This window comes from Leptonychotes weddellii, chromosome 7 (assembly GCF_054177405.1).
Source record: "Leptonychotes weddellii isolate Sample4059 chromosome 7, ASM5417740v2, whole genome shotgun sequence".
In the NCBI taxonomy this organism is placed as follows: domain Eukaryota; kingdom Metazoa; phylum Chordata; class Mammalia; order Carnivora; family Phocidae; genus Leptonychotes; species Leptonychotes weddellii.
Window position 1 is genome coordinate 29,463,553 of NC_138375.1, and position 21,278 is coordinate 29,484,830.

Genomic DNA, 21,278 nt, shown 5'->3' on the forward strand with positions numbered 1-21,278 from the left:
TTGGTTAAGCGACTGCCTTCGGCTCAGGTCATGATCCTGGAGTCCCAGGATCGAGTCCCAGGATCGAGTCCCGCATCGGGCTCCCTGCTCGGTGGGGAGTCTGCTTCTCCCTCGGACCCTCCCCCCTCTCATGTGCTCTCTTTCTCATTCTCTCTCTCAAATAAATAAATAAAATCTTAAAAAAAAAAAAAAAATTTGTACCTAGGCCCCAACTGCAGTAAATCTGGGTTCTGTGATCTATAACTTGCATGACTTTTCAATGTTTGTGTAGTATTTGTTAGCACATTTAACATAAATACTCTATAATCTACAAACCTGTTGTCTAGAGAATAATACATGGATTCTCAAATTATCAGGCATGATCTGGATGTGTGGTGTTCTGACTAATGAGTGTCTATGCCATACAATTTTCAAATAAGAATAATACAAATTATATTCAATATACTGTTTAATGTTATTTCAGAAGGTATATTAAACATCTTTAATTATATCACTATTATGAGCATCAACTATTTTTCTTTCAGATTCAGAAGTATTTGTTATTGCAGTTAACAAGCTTAGCAAATGTCTCTGTATCAGTATTCACATCTTATAAAATGATATATGCATTTTTCTCTTCACACATAGAAGAGTGTTAGCTGAGCATCTTCTGGGGCATGAATAAATGAGCTGCCTTCCTTCTTCATAATTCATTATTCCTTTTCTCTCCATTTTATGTCTTCCAACTTATGTCTTATATCTGAGTAAGGAAAAGACTAATCTGGCCTACCGATATCAATACAGGAAAAACACTAGGTTCTTTAACAGAATCTTGTGGCTACATGCCCTCCATCCTGGGTCTTGCCTCTTTTAGGGTTGAGATAGAATTTATGACAAGAATAACCCCAACTGATAACCATCTGTCCTACAATATCAAAAGTAGTGACTCCTCACTTTCAGATAAAGATTACAAAGTTCTCCTACCTTCTTAAAATCAGAAGAAACTGAGGTTAAATATCTCCAAACTAATTCAAGTTCTTCATAGAAATAGCTAACATTTACTGAGTGCATCCTATGCAAGATACCATCCAAGGTGCTTTACATATTTTATTCCCACATAACAAAGAAATTAAATAAATAAATCTAATTTTTCAAAAGCTAACAATACAAAGAGGCAAATCTTTAAAATGCAGGGAAAAAAAACTATTTATTCACAAATTACACGATAAACAAAAACCCAATACTCCAAACAACATACCAAAGGGTGAATGCTCACTTCTGTAGATGCCCAAGTATCTACCCTGAGAGAATATCCTTTATTAAATGAAATAAAATGTAATTAGTATTTGTTTTTTGGATTACTCTAAAACTAACCTCTCTAACCAGAGCTAACTTTCTGATGTAACTTTGGGGAAAATACAATACTCTGGAAAAAAAGAGGTAAGCATTCCACTAAAGGAAAAAATTTTTAAATCATCTCAGAGGGTGGGGGATGGGCTAGATGGGTGATGAGCATTAAGGAGGGCACTTGCAATGATGAGTACTGGGTGTTGTATGTAAGTGATGAATCACTGAATTCTACTCCTGAAACCAGTATTACACTGTATGTCAATTAACTAGAATTTAAATAAAAATTTAAAAAGGAAAAAAAAAATCATCTCAGAAAAATGTCGATCATTACTCACATGCTCCAACAGGTTAAGGTAAGATTCCTTAAAATAAAATAGCTTACTTTCATTTCTAACAAGGGTAAAATTAATTTTACAGCAATAATAGCTTCCTGAGTGTCAGAAGTAACAGTACCCAGTAGTCTATATAATTGTACTACAATATATGTAGTATAAAAATAATAATTCACATTAGCAATGACAGTTTTGATTTGTGAATACAACTGTGGCCTTTCAATGAAATATTTCTTTAAATATATCCTTCTCTACTCACATACTGTACCATAGTCACGTTTCAGTTTCTATGTATGTTGTGCCTAAATTATTCATTCACTGGCACTCATTAACATCCTTACTTTTTTATTTTTAGAAAGATATAATCTAGCTATTAAAATTGAAACTAATTTAATTGAGTAGTTGCAAAAAAGTTATCTAGAAAAGGACTTCCAAACCATTAGCTGGAAAGTTATAAGCAAAAGATAAGTTATTTTTAGAGTTTTTAAGCTTTTAAAAATAAGGAGAAGAAAATACTGCTTTTGACTGGGACAACACAGTAGTACAATTTGTTACGACACATCTATAAAAGCCATTCATTTTTTAAAAATGCACATCTGAAACATGACCTACCTGTGGAAAGGAACACTATCCACTTTAACAACTAAAAAAATAAAACCATCATTCTGACATTTATCAGTATTTTACATACCTAATACTGAAAGAGGCAACTACTATTTTCATAATAATCTTAAAGTCAAAATATAAGCACAAATCAGAATTCAGAGAAACTTCAAAAATGTTTAGAATGTACACACTTGCATGCATTTTCAGTCAAACTTTCAAAGATCCCACATATAACCAAATGACAACTTTGAATCAAAATGAATGTCAAAGATATTCAAGCTTTGTGACAGACTCTAATGCAACCGGAAAAACAGAAGAGTAAAGAGCAAGAGCAGTATATTTCTAAGGAGGGAAAGAAATCACCGACTTCCTTTATCATGAAACGAAAGTCAACAAGTCAGCATTTTAATAACACTGGCCATCAAGTGATTCACTAATAGAGAATTCACTTTTCAAGTTGTGTCTTTAAAATGCATTCACTTATATTTTTGGATTACATTAAGTTTATTAATCAAAAGCCACCGTACTCAGATTTCTAATCTTAAGAAGTTTAAATCATAACTTATCAAAGCATCCAAACACTGTACAGTAATTCTACCGTTTAGTTTTTGTATGTCTCATCTGCGAAACTCACTTTACAAACAGGAGTTTTGCTCTGTTTCTCCACAGTTAACGTCCCTATGCCTAAAATTTTAAGTGGCAATCAAAAAGACAGATTAAAGGATTCCCGCTACTTCATCGGGCTTTGATGAAAACAGAGCCATCTGGTGGTGCAGGACCATCTTCCTTCTCAGTGACCGTCTCTACAGTCCCAGAAGCCGACACAATAACCATCGTTTTACTTGCTGGAACCGTCTTCTGTTTCTCAGCAATCGCCGCACAAACAGCAACAATCTCATCACTTTCAAAGTCATAGTCAGGAATGGACTTTGGTGAGAAATGGGTTACTTCCACTGATGCTTCACGCTTTTTAATCTTCTGTGCTACCTTCTGCTGCTCCTGGAGTGTTCTTGCCCAAGAAAGGTCTTCTTTCCATATTTCAGGGTTCATTGGATAGATGTGAAGGGCGACCTGAAAACTTCGAATTGCCTAGGGGAGTTAAAAAAAAAAAAAAATCAAAGTTTTTTTTTTTGTTTGCTTTGTTTTAAAAAAATGAGTGGATTTAATATAATCCATAATATCTATCTCTATCTCTTTAAAATATATATATATATATATATTTTTTTAAAACATATTAGAATGTAAGGATAGAAATTAGGGCTGTACCCTAAACGCTGGATGATGATTATGATGGGAAAAAAAAAAGTTAAAGAAGTGTGAAAGAAAGTGCCAGACAAATTGCTGCTGAGGACTCCAAGTCCATTAAAGCACAGGTAATGCTATTATAGTTCAAGACAAGGCAAATGCATTGTTCTGCTTCTGCAGGCCAGGAGATAGAAGAATCTAGGGATTTCTTGGCTAAAGCATGATCAGGAAGGTACCCGGAATGCCTACCTTTAACGCCAAGAGCTTAGATTCAAATAATGCTAACATATATTGACTGTCACAAGAGACAAAGAAGGACATTATAGAATGATAAAAGGGTCAATTCACCAGGGAGATATAATCATTATAAAATATATTCATTCCAACATCAGAACACCTATATGTATAAAGCAAACATGGACAGAACTGAAGTGAGAAACTGACAGAAATAAATAGCAGGAGACTGCAATACCTAACTTTCAGCAATGGATCCAACACCCAGACAGAAGATCACTAAGGGAACAGAGGACCTGAACAACACTACAGATCAAAGGGGCCTAACAGACATAGACAAAACATTCCTCTCAAAAGCATCAGAGTACATACTATTCTCAAATACAAACAGAACATTTTCCAGGAGAAATCACATGTCAGGTCACAGAACAAGTCTTAACAAATTTAAGGTGACTGAAATCATACCAAGTATCTTTTCTAATGACAACGGAATAAAACCAGAAATCAATAACAGAAGAAAAACCAGGAAATTCACAAATAAGCAGAAACTAAACAACACAATCTTAAACAACCAATGAGTCAAAGAAGTCAAAAGGGAAATGAGAAAACATCTGGAGACAAACAAGAATGAACATATAACATACTAAAACTTATGGATGCAGCAAAAGCAGAACTAAGAGGGAAGTTTATACAAGAAAGATCTCAATTAAAAAGCTAATTTTACACCTCAAACAATTAGAAAATGAAGAACAAACTAAGCTAATCATTGTTTTCCAACACCCAACTCTCTTTTTTTAAGTTTCAAGTTTTTATTTACATTCCAGTTAGTTAACATATAGTGTAATATTAAGTTTCAGGTGTAGAATCTAATGATTCATCACTTACAACACCCAAGTCTATGTAAAAACCTAAATAATTACTCCTGGGTCTATCTCCACCTACTGACTTTTAATGTACTACCTGTTCTATTTATCCATGTATTTTCTTGTGTTTTTGTCCAAATATATGCAAATATCGGAAGAATGGTTAGATGTTAACATTTTTTAGCTTGCTTTCAATATATTTTTCATAGTGACCCTTCCTTATGACATTTTGAGTAAAGTTATTTTTTTCTTACCATTTCAGTCTTTCAAAAGAATAGCTTAAGTTTACATAAAAATTACAAATTTAGATTTTTCCAAGTACAGCCCTAAAAATTACATTAAGTGAGGAAAAAAATACCACTTTTAACCCCTCAAAGAATTTCATAATTTTAATGGACATAACCGTATCAACAGGAAAAAAAATAACAGTTGAACAACTGGTTCCCTTATTCAAAAAAACTTAAAATCTTAAACAAATTTACTTTTACTGATTGACTGAAAATATCTCTACAATGTCACCTGCAGTATTTTCTTTCTTTATAGGACAATCTTTGCTAAACATTAAATCCTACAGATTTATTCCCATTACCATAGATACTTAACAAGCAAAAGAGATAATGCTTTGTAAGCTTTTAAATAAAGCAGAAATGGGGGGAAAGTATTATGTGACAGGCTTTGTTTGTTTTCCTGTTAACCCATTAGAAAACAAAATACCATGAATTTCTTTTTTCCAACTCCAGTATGATTTAAGTCTTCAGGTAAAAAAAAAAAGAAAAGAAAAGAAAATGGACTTTGGTTCATCTGGTTTCCATCACTGTGAATCTCATTTCAAATTATAATGTTTACAAGTTACTTGACACCAATTATTCTCTCATCAAAATTCTTTACTTATTATTTCTGAGAATTTGACAAACACCTTTTTTTGATAATCAGAAATAATATATTTATCAGAAAAATCCAACTTATCCATAACTTAAGCCATTGCTAGTAAAGGTAAATTCAGGGTTTACCAGTCATTTCATTAGCCTTTAAAGAAACTATTTTTAATTTTTTATTTATTGTTTTCTTTTCTAACTGTGAAAGGCAAATAAAGCCATGCAAAATCTTAATTAAGACAAACAGAAAATCTGGCACTACTGTATTAGATTTGAAAACACTCTTTAGGAAGATAGCGACCAAAACCAAAACAAAAACAGGATAACTGTCATAGTCAATTCTCATCTATTCAGCCTGTGCTACCTAATACCTGAAAAAAAATTTTTTTTTAAAGATTTTATTTATTTTAGAGAGAGAGAGTGGGAAGGACAGAGGGAGAGATTCTCAAGCAGACTCCCCACTGAGCACAGAGCCTGCCAGAGGGCTCAATCTCACAACCCATGAGATCATGATCTGAACCAAAACCAAGAGTCGGACACTTAACCAACTGAACCACCCGGGCACCCCCTGCAAAAGATATTCTGACTCTAATATAACTGATGTTTATAACAGAAAAAGATGTTCAATAATAACTTTGATCTGTGTCTATGGCTTAATACTTTTTTTTTTTTTAAGATTTTATTTATTTATTTGACAGAGAGAGACACAGCGAGAGAGGGAACACAAGCAGGGGGCGTGGGAGAGTGAGAAGCAGGCTTTCCGCTGAGCAGGGAGCCCGATGCAGGGCTTGATCCCAGGACCCTGGGACCATGACCTGAGCCAAAGGCAGACGCTTAACAACTGAGCCACCCAGGCGCCCCTATGGCTTAATACTTTTAAGAAGTAATTTGTTATTTACTTTTTGCATAGATATGATAAATGGCTATTTACTTTTTGGTTCAGCTAATCAAAAACATGTCAGAATAAAATTTTGTCATTATAACAATCTAACTTCCTTACCAGGACTATCTCTCCTAATCCAAGCTGAGCACGGCCCAAAGTTTGCCAAGATTCCCATGAATGTGGATTTCTCTGGACAGCCATTTCAGCTGCATGTACTGCTGGGAACATTTCATGAAGAGACATTAGGACCTATAGCCAAAAAAAAGTAACAAAACCTGTCAGTAATATTCATAAACTAGCAAACTACTAATGAATAACCATATGTAAACTTTTCATTTTTAAAAAAATATTTTTAGTCTGGTAAATATAGCATCTCAGTGGTTCTGACCCACTCCTTCGCCATGCAGGGTCAGGAATGACTATTCTTCTTCCTATTTCTAAAATAACTATGAAAATGTAAACTATCCCCTTTTCAGTTATTGAACCCTGCTGTCCATCTGGTTAAAATAAGGTGGTCATGATCTAGCCATGGTGGCTCACAGGTATTTGAACTCTTAATTCCACTTCTGATTATTCTATTTACAATGTGGTTTTCAGGGGACCCCAGGTCTTTTTTTGCTCAACCACCCATCCTATGAACATCTTCCTGCTACAAAAATCATTTAAACACTCCACCAGCCTCCCCACAACTGCATTCTTCAAACCATACAAAGAGAAAAATAGGGAGTGCCAGAACCTACCACTTCAGTCTATGGGAAAGGGCTAGATTTTATCTATCATCTTTGGGACCATTCACATTTCACAAGATCTGTAACACAACTATCATTATCAGGTTACACATTAATTTATTTCATATAGTTTACCACAAACACTGTCTTTAATATATACGTAGTCAAGACTGAAAGTTAAAGACTTAACCAAATGAAGGTCTTCAACAACACTTCATTCAGCGGACAGAATTTATTTGGGGTTTTCTTGGATAAACTAAAATCAAAGCTGATAAAGAATGTCCCTTATGTTTGAGATCATCATCTGAAAGATATCAGTAAGGTGTGTAGATCAAGGCTGAATTGTAACTATTCCCTGTCAAAATATGTTTGATATTCCATTAGTGATTTTAAAGTCTTTTGGATAACTTAATCCAAGTGCTTAGAGATTTTCTTTATAGACTTTCCCACAAAATAACAGAAATGTATTTTTAAAAATTCAAGTGTTATTTTTAAACTATTAAAAATTTGAGTCTATTCTGACCTTTTGCTAAGGACTGGCCATTTTTAGAGAAATATCATCATTCAGAGTCCAAACATCCTTATTCTGAAGAAACAAAGCTATTGCTCAGTCCACTACAATTAATTTCCAAGGAAAGCAAACACATTTCATTTATTTAAGAAATCACCAGTGACTTCCTAAAAGATAGCCTTCTTTTCATACCTTACCATAGGTTAAAATAAGTTAACTTCATTGTGAAAATAAATGAATTTCTAATGTCATGCAAAAGGCAGAGCCATAAATAATATGGTGATAATATTTCACCCAGGGCCCACCAATAATAATAATATGGTAACATATTTAAGAAAGGAAATGTTGACAAATTTGAAAAAGACATATTCAACAAAGAAAATGGAAAGAAATGCCATTTTGGTTCATTACTGTTCACCAAACACATATGAACACAACACAGATTTCACAATGCAAATGAAATTCTTCATAATCATTACCTGCGATTTCATCTCATACAGGGTGGCATCATCTGGGGTTAACTGCAGTGCTTCATCCCATTTTTGAATTGCCTCTCGATATCTGTGGTTAAGTTACATTAACATCATATTTTTAGTAAGTCCTTGAAAGTACATGACCAAATTTTAAAATCAGGTACTAAGGAATAATTGTATATCAAGAAATAGCTCTATTCAAGAACTGACACTAATAATAATGTTACAAAAGCAAGAAAAATTCCAAAGGGAAAGGACAGCAAAAGAGAAAAAGACAAATATAAATAAAAGAGATCTTAGAAATCTTTCCCCAATTTTACTTTCTGGGCTGAGAAATCACTACCAAAATTTCCCTTTTTCATCAACCTCAATGTCTGCAAATGTTGTCATACAAGTTAGAAGTACCACAAAGGACTTTTCTGAGGAATTTACAATCCAGTTGCAATCCTGGGCTCTACTGAAACAATCTAGCTGACACAGAACACTTTAAGAAGTTTAAGCCTGTTGATTGTGTAAAGACTCCAGTTTTCGGGCACAGGGGTGGCTCAGTTTGTTGAATGTCCAACTCTTGATTTCGGCTCAGGTCATGATCTCAAGGTCATGGGACTGAGCCCTGCATCAGTCCCTGCACTCAGCAAGGAGTCTGCTTGAGGATTCTCTCTCCCTCTGCCCCTCCACCCCCCGGACCCCCAACTTGCACTTTCTCTAAAATAAATAGATAAATCTTGAAAAAAAAAAAGATTCTTGGGCGCCTGGGTGGCTCAGATGGTTGGGCGTCTGCCTTCGGCTCAAGTCATGATCTCAGGGTCCTGGGATCGAGTCCCGCATCGGGCTCCCTGCTCGGCAGGAAGCTGCTTCTCGCTCTCCCACTCCCCCTGCTTGTGTCCCTGCTCTCGCTATCTCTCTCTCTGTCAAATAAATAAATAAAATCTTTAAAAAAAAAAGATTCTTCAGTTTTAAGTTTCCTTGTCTGTAAATTCCATGAGCTCAGGAACTATAATATCTTTTCATCACTATTAATACATGGTAAGCTTATAAAAAATGGGTCAAATGAATGGAAAACAGTTTAGAGATGGTCATCTCCACTACCACCTTTCCACTGATGTCCTCCTAGTCAGGTTTTTCTTGTGAGCTCCAGAGCCATATGGTCAACTAACATCTCCACGAAGATACTTCAAACTCATTCTGCCTAAAACTGATCTTAGCACATCACATGCCAAATCTGCAGAAGCACTGCAGCACTTTCTTTTTTAAATAAAATTAAGGAATGACGAAGTCCTCCGTGTTATCTCAAGCAGGCATTTTCACAGCATCCTTCACAAGTGGTTAACTCATGTATACTTGAATATCTCTAGAAAGAGAAAGTTCTATTTACCAGAATATTTTCCATGATGATGAGCTGAAACTTTCTATTCTGTACCTTTCCCTCAGTGCTACTAATTCTGCTTTCTCAAGCTAAACGAAAATATGTAATCCACTAGTTTTGATTCTTGGCTACACCAGAATGATCTAGGGAGATTGTAGAAGTGAATCCCACACACACACACAGAGCTGGCCCTTGCCTCAGCTCAACTAAAACAGATATTCTCGGAGGAGGGCCCAGGCATCTGTATTTTTTGAACCAGGAAATGCTAATAAACACCAAGGTTGTGAACCATTGATAATATCTTTCAAAGCATATTAAGACCTATCATGTACAATCTTCTCTTGAATCACTCATTGTTACCTGTTTTCCAGACCCTTCATTTCCTCTGTATGTGTTCTTCTGCATAATTTCCTACTTGAATATGTGAAGATCCAAACCAAATACAACAACCAAAATGTGGGCCAATATGCACTGATTATTATTTAAACAGAGGACAGTGAAATAAAGAAATAAAGGCGACATTTGGGAGAAAATGCAACGTTGAAGAACATAAAAAAGTACATCCTGTTCACCTGACTAGACAGTTCCTTGACTAGCAAGGAATATGAATGGGCAGTTCCATTTCCAGGGGTCTCATGCCATCTTGGCAAATGACAAACTGGCTATAGACACCTGAAACTAAGTCTACCACAGAGCCAACTCCATGGCTAGCAGCAGGGTGAGGGTGAACATGGTGGGAGTGTGCTTTACACATCCTGCCTGAGGCCATGATAGGCCGTACTAGTGGCTATTGCTGCTTTGTAGTAGCCGGCTCTGTAGAGTTACACGCTTCAGATCCCCCCTGCAAAAGCTGAAAGTCTTTGCTTCCAGGCAAACCAATCCGAAAATGTAGACATGGCTATCAGAACTCCTGCCTAGACCACAGTTAATATCTTCTTCCCTAACAGGGGCCCCTGCTGAGCACTGAAAAGTTACCTGTTTGAACACTGTGTTTAATTCTGGGTGAAAGACTACTAGAATTTTAGGAACACCGTGTGACCATTATTCACTTCATTTTTATGATGTGCTACTACACTGCGGTGTTTCTCCCTGCTTCTGCCTGCATCAGAAATATTCTTTCTGGGGGAAGCCTAGGTGGCTCGGTGGCTCGGTCGGTTAAGCGTCTGCCTTCAGCTCAGGTCATGATCTCAGGGTCCTGGGATGGAGCCCCACATGGGGCTCCCTGCTCAGCGGGGAGTCTGCTTCTCCCTCTGCCATGCCCCCCTGTTCCTGCTCTCTCCCTAAAATAAATAAAATCTTTAAAAAAAAAAAAAAAAGGAGGGCGCCTGGGTGGCTCAGTTGGTTAAGCGACTGCCTTCGGCTCAGGTCATGATCCTGGAGTCCCAGGATCGAGTCGCGCATCGGGCTCCCTGCTCGGCAGGGAGTCTGCTTCTCCCTCTGACCCTCCCCCCTCTCATGTGCTCTCTCTCATTCTCTCTCTCTCTCAAATAAATAAAATCTTTAAAAAATAAATAAATAAACAAAATAAAAGGAAAAAAAAGAAATATTCTTTTTTAAAAATTTTTAGGTAGTTAACATACAGTGCAATATTGGTTTCTGGAGTAGAATTCAGTGATTCATCACTTACATAGAACACCCAGTGCTCATCATAACAAGTGCCCTCCTTAATACCCATCACCCATTTCGTTTGCCCCACACCCCCCCTCAATTAACCCTCAGTTTGTTCTCTATCGCTGAGTTTCTTATGGCTTGTTTCCTTCTCTCCTTTTTCTCTTTTCCCCCTTCCCATACATTCATGTTTTCTTTCTTAAATTCCACATAGGAGTGAGATCATATGGTATTTGTTTTTCTGTGACTGACTTATTTCACTTAGCATAACACACTCTAGCTCCGTCAATGTCATTGCAAATGGCAAGATTTCATTCTGTTTGATGGCTGGGTAATATTCCATTGTGTGTGTGTGTGTGTATAAATATAAATAAAAATAGACAGACAGATAGATAGATAGATAGATAGATAGATAGATAGATAGATAGATAGATATCACATCTTCTTTATCCATTCATCAGTCGATGGACATTTGGGTTCTCTCCACAGTTTGGCTATTGTTGATAATACTGCTATAAACATTGGGGTGCATGTAGCCCTTAGAATCTGTATTTTTGCCACAAATCAAACCTCTAAGAGCTTTGCCAATTGGAAATGATTTAGTTATCAAGGATTTTCCCCAACTCGAGCATCTATCTAGAGCCAGGGTCCCCAAAGGGGAAAGTAATAGTGGAAACACGCAGTCTCACCGGCTGTTGTCAGTGCTCTTCCTCCATCTCACTCTCAGAGTTCCCTCTGGAGTGCTCCATACGTCTGCTTTCCACACATTCAGTCACTTCTGCACAGTGTCAGGCTATGCCCATTAGCGTGGCCCATACAGGAGTGAGTGGCTGGCACACAATTTTCCATACAAACTCTGTGCTCAGCAGGCAACAGACACGGGCTGGTTAAACCACTGTGTCCTGCTGCCGGCCCCTAGTTACCCTCAATGGGAATCTGAAACTCACAGTTATTTTTAGATAATTCATATGTCAATGTTAGCTAGAAACTGCCTAATGCACTTCAAAGTAAGCCATTTAAGGTATCTTTTCAGGTACCATCAAAATTCTTATTTATCAATTCCCTCTATTAAAACACCATCAACTGGGGCGCCTGGGTGACTCAGTTGGTTGAGCGTCGGACTCTGGATTCCAGCTCAGGTCATGATCTCAGGGTCATGAGAACGAGCCCTGCAGTCAGGGATTCTCTGTCTCCCTCTGCCCCTCCCCACCCTCCAACCCCCCACCCCCACCCCCTGGTCACAGAAAAGTAGCTGTTTCTGCAGGGTTACAACCTATCAGATCACATTGTTTGGATTCGTGTGCTAACCCCTCAAAGGTGCCATTCTTATAGTCCTTCCTTTCCCAGCCCCCCCATATAAAGTAGCTTCCTTTAAGCAAAACATAATTTTATGCTTTTTAAAGATTTTATTTATTTGACAGAGAGAGACACAGCAAGAGAGGGAACACAAGCAGGGGGGGTGGGAGAGGGAGAAGCAGGCCTTCTGTGAAGCAGGGAGCCTGACTCGGGGCTCGATCCCAGGACCCTGGGATCATGACCTGAGCCGAAGGCAGACGCTTAACGACTGAGCCACCCAGGCACCCCTAAGCAAAACATAATTTTAAAAAAGAATGGTGGCAAAGAAAAGATGTAAGGACGTCACCTGGTACTCAAGTCAGCAAAGGAGAAGATAAAAAGGAACTTACAGAGAAGGTACGAGAAAGTCTGAACTTTACTGGTGGGACTCAAGGGATAAAGACCACAGCTTGCGGATAAGAGAGAAAGGGAAGGAGAGGGAAGGCAGGATCTGCAGATTCCAGTGGAGCCTCTTCCTTCTCTGATCCACACATGTGAAAGGGAAGGAGGGGGAAGGCAGGATCTGCAGATTCCACTGGGGCCTCTTCCTTCTCTGATCCGCACGTGTACATCTATTATGGCAGCCTAAGACCGCAAATCTGTGCTGCCAACTAAAACGCGTGGTTGGCTTACATGAAGTGTTTGATTTTTTTTAATACAAAATGTTCTTAAATCAGGTCTTCCTGGTATTCTATACCTAAGTAAATGACACTTGTTTTGATATAATTGTTCTGATATAAAAAATTATTTCCTAAATATACAAATAGAGAAGAATCAGAAAATACAGGAAAGTGCACACATACACACACATACCCCCCACACAGAATTAAAGACAACCATAGTTAATATAGTTAACACTTTATTGTATATTCTTTCAGTTTGTTTTAATGTATATCACACATATGAAACATTTTTTATGTCTTTAAATTATCAAATGCTTCTTTCTGTAGCATAATGCTCAGAGACTGATTACTACTGTTTCAATACAAAATTCATTCAAATGAATCCTCTACTGTTAGACATTATATTTAAAAGCTGCTAAGAGAGTAAATCTTAAATGTTCCCACCACACCATGATCCTGGAGTCCGGGGATTGAGTCCCACATCGGACTCCCTGCTCAGCGGGGGGCCTGCTTCTCCCTCTGACCCTCTTCCCTCTCGTGCTCTCTGTCTCTGATTCTCTCTCTCTCAAATAAATAAATAAAATCTTAAAAAAAAAAAAAATGTTCCCACCATACAAAAAAAGCAATTATGTGAGGGGATGGATATGCCAACTAACCTTTTACCGTGGTAATCATTCTGCAATATATATGTTTATTAAATCATCTATATTTTAAACTTACATAATGTTATGCATCAGTTATATCTCAATAAAACTGGAAAAAATTACCCTCTGGCCATTGCAATTATCTTTTTGGAAGGAAGTGGGCTATGAATAATTGTTGAAGAAGAAAAACTGTATTTTGGAGGTCAAATATACACCTATTATACTTGATATAAAACTGACTGGAAATGAGATCACTTTAGAAGGAAGGATGGTATAACTTAAGATAACATTCTCACTAATTTCCTTTAAGAAAAAAGCCAATGAGGAAAGAAATAAATATTATAATTACTTGTCTATGCTCCTCCCCTTCAGATTTTCTATTAATATGACCTGCTGGGGCACCTAGGTGGCTCAGGGGGTTAAGCATCTGACCTTTAAAACCCATCTGTTATTTGGTAACAATATAATCCAAAAAAAAAAAAAGGAAAATATGCTTTTTTTTTTTTTAGACAAAGAGAGCATGCTCCCTGGGGGAGGTGGTGGTGGAGGGGGGAGGATGAGACAGAGAATCTTAAGCAGAATCTGTGCTGCCCCACACTGGGCTCAATCTCAACCCTGAGATCATGACCTGAGCCAAAACCAAGAGTCAGACATTTAACCACCTACACCACCCAAATGCCCCAAAATATGTACAATGAAAAGTAAATCTTGCCTTCACTCTGTCCTCTGGTCTATTAGATCACTTTCGCACAGGCAACCAGTTACCAGTTCCTTGATATCCTATCAAAGATAATCTTTAGATTTATAAGCATGTGGACCTATGTATCTTTTAAAACATCATTAATGGTAACATTCTAAACATATACACCATTCTCTCCCTTGCCCTTTTTACTTAATATATCTTGGAGATCATTTTGTATTATTATGGATAGAACTGCCTTAAAAAACAAAATGGCTGTATAGTAGATCTCTACTATCCAGACTCTTACTTTCTAAAACCGGGAACCAGAAAGATTCAGATTTTACACAGCTTTAGAGTAAATTTTAATTACTTGCCCTGATTATTTAAATTCTCAATAAAAAGAAAAGTTGCATACATTAAAACACTACTAAACTCAAAAGCTTTATTCCAGATATAGTTGATTCTCATTCCCATAGTTATGTTCTATAAAGTCGCTATAAAAACTGAATTAGCAAATACTGAATCATTGCTCATAGGGAAAATACAGGGTTAAGTTCCTGCAAACCCCTGGTCATATTTTTATCAACTGATTAACATATAGCCTTGTTTTATGTGTTTCTGTTTAAAGACATCTTATTTAATAAATACTGCTGATTCATTAACATTGAACTCACGGCCAATAGCACTGTAACTCATGCCTGGACAAAGCTTACTGAACACACACGTATTTTCTCTGTAAAATCTGTGCTCATTCACATCACAGCCTTCTCGTCCTTAGGAACACTAGACAGCACTTCTGAACTATATTTGAGGGTCATTTTAAACAGCAAAACCACGGAAAAAAGGCACATAAACGTGGAAAATATAACTTAGACCACAAAAAGGACACTTGTTTACAGTATAAGAGCTGAAACAAGGAGGCACAGTTTCACCTTGTGTGACTCACCTGGGAACATACATGCAGGCACTCAAATTTTTCTCAGCTCTGTGCATGGCCATTAATGATTGTGAAAGCACCATGAGTACTGATTTGGAGGTTACCAATATACTTCAGTGAGTGGGTAAACTCATAATTGCAGAATCCAGGGGCGCCTGGGTGGCTCAGTTGGTTCAGTGTCTGCCTTCAGCTCAGGTCGTGATCCCAGAGTCCTGGAATCAAGCCCCGCATCAGGCTCCCGGCTCAGCAGGGACTTTGCTTCTCCCTCTCCCCCTGGCTCTCCCCCTGTCTCTCCCCCTGTCTCTCCCCCTGCTCGCTCTCTCTCAAATAAAATCTTTTTAAAAAATAAATAAATGCAGAATCCATGAAAGAGGGTTGACCGTATTTAAGAAGAAATGTTACAGCATTTTTTCTATGTCAAATAAAATGTAACTAGCCACAAATGAGTATCACTTTCCACTAATATCATGACAGATTTCTATTTGATTTCTATCACACAATTTTACATCCTTATATGGAAATATCAAGACAAATTTAAATGCTATTTCTATCCCACGCTGGGTATAGAGATTACTTAAATTAAAAAAAAAAAAAGAAGAAGAAGAAGTTTCCTAAAAGCTATTTCTTTCTTTTTTTTTTTTTTAAAGTAGGCCCACGCCCAATATGGGGGTTGAACTTACAACCCTGAGATTAAGAGCTGTGTGTTCTACCAACTGAGCCAGCCAGGCGCCTCCTCTAAAAACTATTTCTATACAGCTACATTTTTAGCAAATCCCTAGCTAATATTAACATTCATAATTTTATTTCCTCATTAAAAACTATGTCATCAATAACTTTAAAGTTTTCACCTTATTTTATATTGTATTTCTAATAATATTTACAATAATTGTAACCAAAAGTGTTTCATGATAGAAATAACTTTTCTGGCTCAGTTTATATTTTCTTATGGGAAGTGGCTTTCCTTTGTTCGGAATATAATATTTGAAATTAAAAGTTTAGTTTACTTCTTTGATTTTTTAAGCGCTTTCACACAGACATTACAATGATACTGAAAGTAGTTTTAGGGGCGCCTGGGTGGCTCAGTCGTTAAGCGTCTGCCTTCGGCTCAGGTCATGATCCCAGGGTCCTGGGATCAAGCCCCGCATCGGGCTCCCTGTTCCACGGGAAGCCTGCTTCTCCCTCTCCCCCTCCCCCTGCTTGTATTCCTGCTCTCACTGTCTCTCTCTCTGTCAAATAAAGAAATAAAATCTTTAAAAAAAAAAAAAGAAAGAAAATAGTTTTAGATAGATTTAATTTGTGTGAAAGCTGTGTGACTTCCAATTGTATGGTAAATTAGGGTCCAACTTTTAGACAATGATCAATTTTCTGAATTAAACCAAAAAAAATGGGTAAGTTAAAAACTTTAAGTTCTCTGTCTAGCATCTGGAGTAGCATTCTGAAGAAAGTAAGGACAAAATAATGTGTAAGTAATACAACGAACATTCATCATAAGGAACCTAATTTCCGTAAGTTAAGCTCAGAAAGAAAGAAAAAAGAACGAAAAGGCAATAAAAGAGAAAAAACATACTTCCTAATCACTGCGTATTTTCTCAAAACACACATGTTTAGGGGAAGTGGAAATGGATTGGGAAGAAGCGCTGAGATGCTGCTCTGACCAGAGTCCCTGTGTGAGTCTATCAGGCAAGGGACAAGATAGAAGTAGACTTTAAAAATAAATCCTAAACTGCTCCGAGTTTTAGTCACGATCACTTATTGAAATTATGTGGACACAGGATTAGGTTAAGTCAAAAAGTCCACTTTCAGTAATCATTTAAATTTCAACTATTCACTTACACAAAAGAACAAACATATCTTAAAAGTGTCTAACTTATTACAGACGAGAACAAACAACTTAGGGTGGATCAATTACCTCTGGAAACAGTAGGAAGGAGCTCTGAAATTACATCAAGGTGGACACACACTGAATAAAGGTCATTTTCCAAAGCAAATTAAAACAATGATGCCAACTCCTACCTAGTGCAGGATGTTTCTTAGTTGTTATTGTATTGAAAGCAACTGCCCTCTCCTCCTTACCACGCTAGACAACCTGTTTTCTAAAACAAGTAAAAAGTCACAATTTTAATCTCCCAATTTCTACTTCAGATATAGAGATCATTTAAAATTATTTTACCATCTCTATTATTCACTCATGGGGCATACACACAAATGTCACAAAATAAAATTCACTAGACATTAATTCCAGTATCATGGAATAATTTGAATCAAATTAAAACATGTAAATAAATGGGCAGGATTATAGCAAGTGACCTTATTTTATTTTAATGACAAATATATGACAAAATCACAAAGTATGCAAAAGGCAAAATAATAAATAGGACTCCCTTCCCTAGCTAAACCCCATCAACTTGCCTTCGTGCTTTGTCAGAGAGGCTCACTCTGACCCCCTTGCCTAAATCATTCTTGCGCATATTGGCTCATGATACCCAGTTATTTTTCTTTATAGAACTTGAAACTTCACATTTATTTCTCTGTCTGTTTAAACCAGAAGCTCTGTGTACACCCCGGTATATGCAGGTGCAGCACCTAAGACGACAGGACCTAACACATATCAATAATTTCTGAAGGAATAAGGTAGACACAGGAGTGGCAAACAGTCTTTGTGGGATAAATGAGGACATTGTGGCCCTGACCACGAAATAGCTGCCACTGCCTAAGCCACAGTTTTAAATACCACAGTTAAAAATGTAGTCTTAAGAGTCCTAATGCGTTTCAGCATATTTGGACAATCTAGCAATAAAAATAAAGAATGCTTTTGTCCTAGGAAAGATACATTATCTGAAAAAAGAGAATCCTAATAATCACCGAAGACTTTCTAGTGCATAAGCTAAACATAAAAATCCCAAAGTATTAACAAATCCAGCAACTTGTTAAAAAGTATAAAGTCCACATGACCATGTAGGATACATCTCAGAAAAGCACTAGAAAAACTCATATGTAACAGATAATGGAGGGGGGAAAAAAAGTACATGACACTCAACAATACTTAACACCCATTTCAACTCTTTATAGCTATTCCCTATAATGTTCTTAACAAAAAGTATATACAGCCCAGAAATTTAGTCTCCTGGGGCGCCTGGGTGGCTCAGATGGTTAAGCGTCTGCTTTCACCTCAGGTCATGATCCTGGGGTCCTGGGGTCAAGTCCCGCATCGGGCTCCCTGCTCGGCGGGGAGCCTCCTTCTCTCTGCCTCTGCCTCTCTCTCTCTCTCTCTCTCCCTGTCTCTCATGAATAAATAAATAAAATCTTTAAAAAAAAAAAAAAGAAATATAGTCTCCTGGTGTGATTATCCACTAAGCTTTAATGATACTTTATCTAAAATCGGTAACTATGTCACCTAAAAAGAAAGCGTTTGTACTTCTTCAGGCAAATTATGGGTGGCTTCCAGCCTATCTCTAAATATTTCCAAATGTTATTTCAGACACAACATGAAAAACTTTGCAAATCTGCTATGTTCTATTCTCTGAAAAATTAAGTTATTCCTTCATAATAATCCTCCTACTCATAATCTAAGAAATGGAGTAGCAGTCAATTCTATAGGACTTAAAACTAGTGAATCTATTTCTTCTAGTATTAGCTTATCAGTCCAATCTTTTTTCTACTACCCCCCACCCACAACTCTGCTCCACTCAGCTGCGTATGGGCCCAATCCCCACCCACATATCATGTCTTTCTTTGTTCATGGGGGTCCCCCAGTACACAAACATATGAATATCTAGGATTTCCTTCCTCCCCCTCTTCACTATTCAAAGGCTCTCTCTCCTCTAAGACCAAGTTAAAACTCCGTTCTTCATGAAGACCATATGAGTACCACTCACCTGACCACATAGTATCACTTGTGTTCCTAAAATACTTTGTTTTACAAAGTGCTTTCAATACCATCACTTAATAAACAATTATTCTCACAAAAAGTCCATTCACTTAGTGCTCATAAAAGTCCTCCAAGATTGGCATTACTTGTTCTCATTTTACTGAAGAGGAAACAAAGGTAGAGAGCAGCTACGGGACCAGTCCACAGGCACATGGTATTAATCCTGTGAAAACCAGGAAGCAAGCTCTTACAGTCACAAGACTAATGCTTTCCCAACTACCCCAATGCTGTCTCCCACTTCATTTTTCTCTAATTTTCCATGTATTTGTATCTTCTCTTCACTAATGAGTTCAGGGACCAAAGGGTAGATTCACCTGTACTCTCCACAACACCCAGAACATGGCCAGGCACACAGAACGTGCTAATATCCCAGATTCTATCTACCTCATTTGTCTTATCTTCAAGAGAAGTCTTGGAAAGCAGCAAAGAAAAGCGTGAAAGACATGAAAAGTGGGGACAAGAACTAGCATGCTGAAAATACATTAAAAAAAAAAAAGGAAAGAAATGAAAACAAATTTTACCCTAAAACAAAAGTAGCAAATACCTTAATTCTTACTTTGTTCCAGCTTACCATTCCAGGTATAGAAATTACAAGAAATCCCAAGACTAGGAGAATGGGAATATGGGTAGAAAGAACCAAGAGATTAAAATTCTAGGTAGAGCAGAAGAACTTTAAGACCCTGGGATGTGTGAGGTTTCAGGAGTCTCTGGCTTTAGAGAAAGGGGCTGGTCCAGAGACCAAGGTCCGTCCAGTAAAGCACCACATAATGAGTATTTCAGGCTCTGTGGACCATACAGTCTCCGTCACAACTGCTCAATTCTGCTGTCGCCCAAAAATCAGCCACAGATAATACATAAACAAATGTGCATGTTTGCGTCCAATAAAACTTTATAAAAACTGGCTGTGGTTTGCCAACCCCTGCATTACTTGGTCCAACCACTTAAAATCTGTCATATTTGTCAAACGTCCTTTTCACCTTCAGTCCTATTTTCTGCCTAACTCAACCAGGAACCGTTACCACCCCATGGCAAGCATTTATATCAATTTACAGAGGCGGTTCTGGTTGTCATTATGATTTAGAGGCACTAGCAACAAGGGTTTGGGGGTGCTAACAACCGGCAAGACAAGGGGCAGTCTTGATCAACAAAGACCTGTCCTGTCCAAAATGCCAACAGCGTTATTCTTGAGAAACAGGACAGCCTCCCCCATCCCCACCCTCCCACCCCCCAAGTTGCTTACATTATCGCAAAATACAAAATGAGAAGTTCAGATAACACTGACCACCACTGGTTCTGGTTTTTTTCATTAGGCAGCAGGTATACACAGATACGCATACAAACATATACATGTACAAACACAGGCACACAGATCTGAGGGCAAAAAAAAAAAAGTCCACTCCACCCACTCAATGGTGCTGCTTTCATTTTGAAGGCTTTACTAAGTGAAATGTGCTTTATGCCCACAGGGCATGCGAAGGTTTAAAGGAACAAGTGAGCGGGTTTTCCACCAGCTAAAAAGCAGCAACTGATGGGCATTTACTTCACTACCATAAGCTTACTGAATTCCCTTTCCGCCCTCATTTTTCATCTCTCCCTGATAAACTTCTCCTGGCCTACAAACAAAGGGTGGCACCACCCAGTTCCTCCATTTTTGCAACACAGGAAACTTGGCACCCAATAATCAATGGTCTCTTGTAACTGCTCCAGCATATCTCTTAATTCAACTTTGGTTTGGAACAGACTGAACAGACACGGCCCTACTGCAGCTGCTGGATAGGAAGTGTTACAAGATAAAAACCTGGTTTAAAGTCACTGTGGTTAATAAGTGACCAAAGTCTGATTCAGCCAGTTTAAAGACAACCTTAACCGTGTGCTGGTAAGCTAGTGCAAAGAGAACGGGCACAGCGATCACACAGGGGCAGCATGAGGTAAGCCCTACACCGAGGTCAAGAACAGCTGGTGATCAAGCCAAGCAAGTGAGTACACTCATTTATGCGACAGCAATGCCAAAGTGTTTAACTACTTGGTTCCCAATCAGACTTCTAATTTACTACCGCTTCAAGCTTAATGAGCTCT

At 37.6% G+C, this 21,278-nt stretch overlaps 1 protein-coding gene across 4 annotated transcripts in view; it reads right to left on the reverse strand.

Moving 5' to 3' along the window:
• Nucleotides 1-430: 430 nt before the first annotated feature.
• Nucleotides 431-21,278, reverse strand: part of TTC33 (tetratricopeptide repeat domain 33) — a 34,314-nt gene continuing 13,466 nt past the window's right edge. For all 4 annotated transcript variants that reach the window (XM_031028171.2, XM_081826060.1, XM_006733335.3 and 1 more), the window contains exons 3-5: nucleotides 8,086-8,167; nucleotides 6,485-6,616; nucleotides 431-3,356 (exon numbers count right to left, since the gene is read on the reverse strand). In XM_031028171.2, coding sequence (XP_030884031.1) covers nucleotides 3,003-3,356; nucleotides 6,485-6,616; nucleotides 8,086-8,167 — 568 coding nt within the window. In that variant the 3' untranslated portion in view covers nucleotides 431-3,002. The remainder of the gene's footprint in view (nucleotides 3,357-6,484; nucleotides 6,617-8,085; nucleotides 8,168-21,278) is intronic.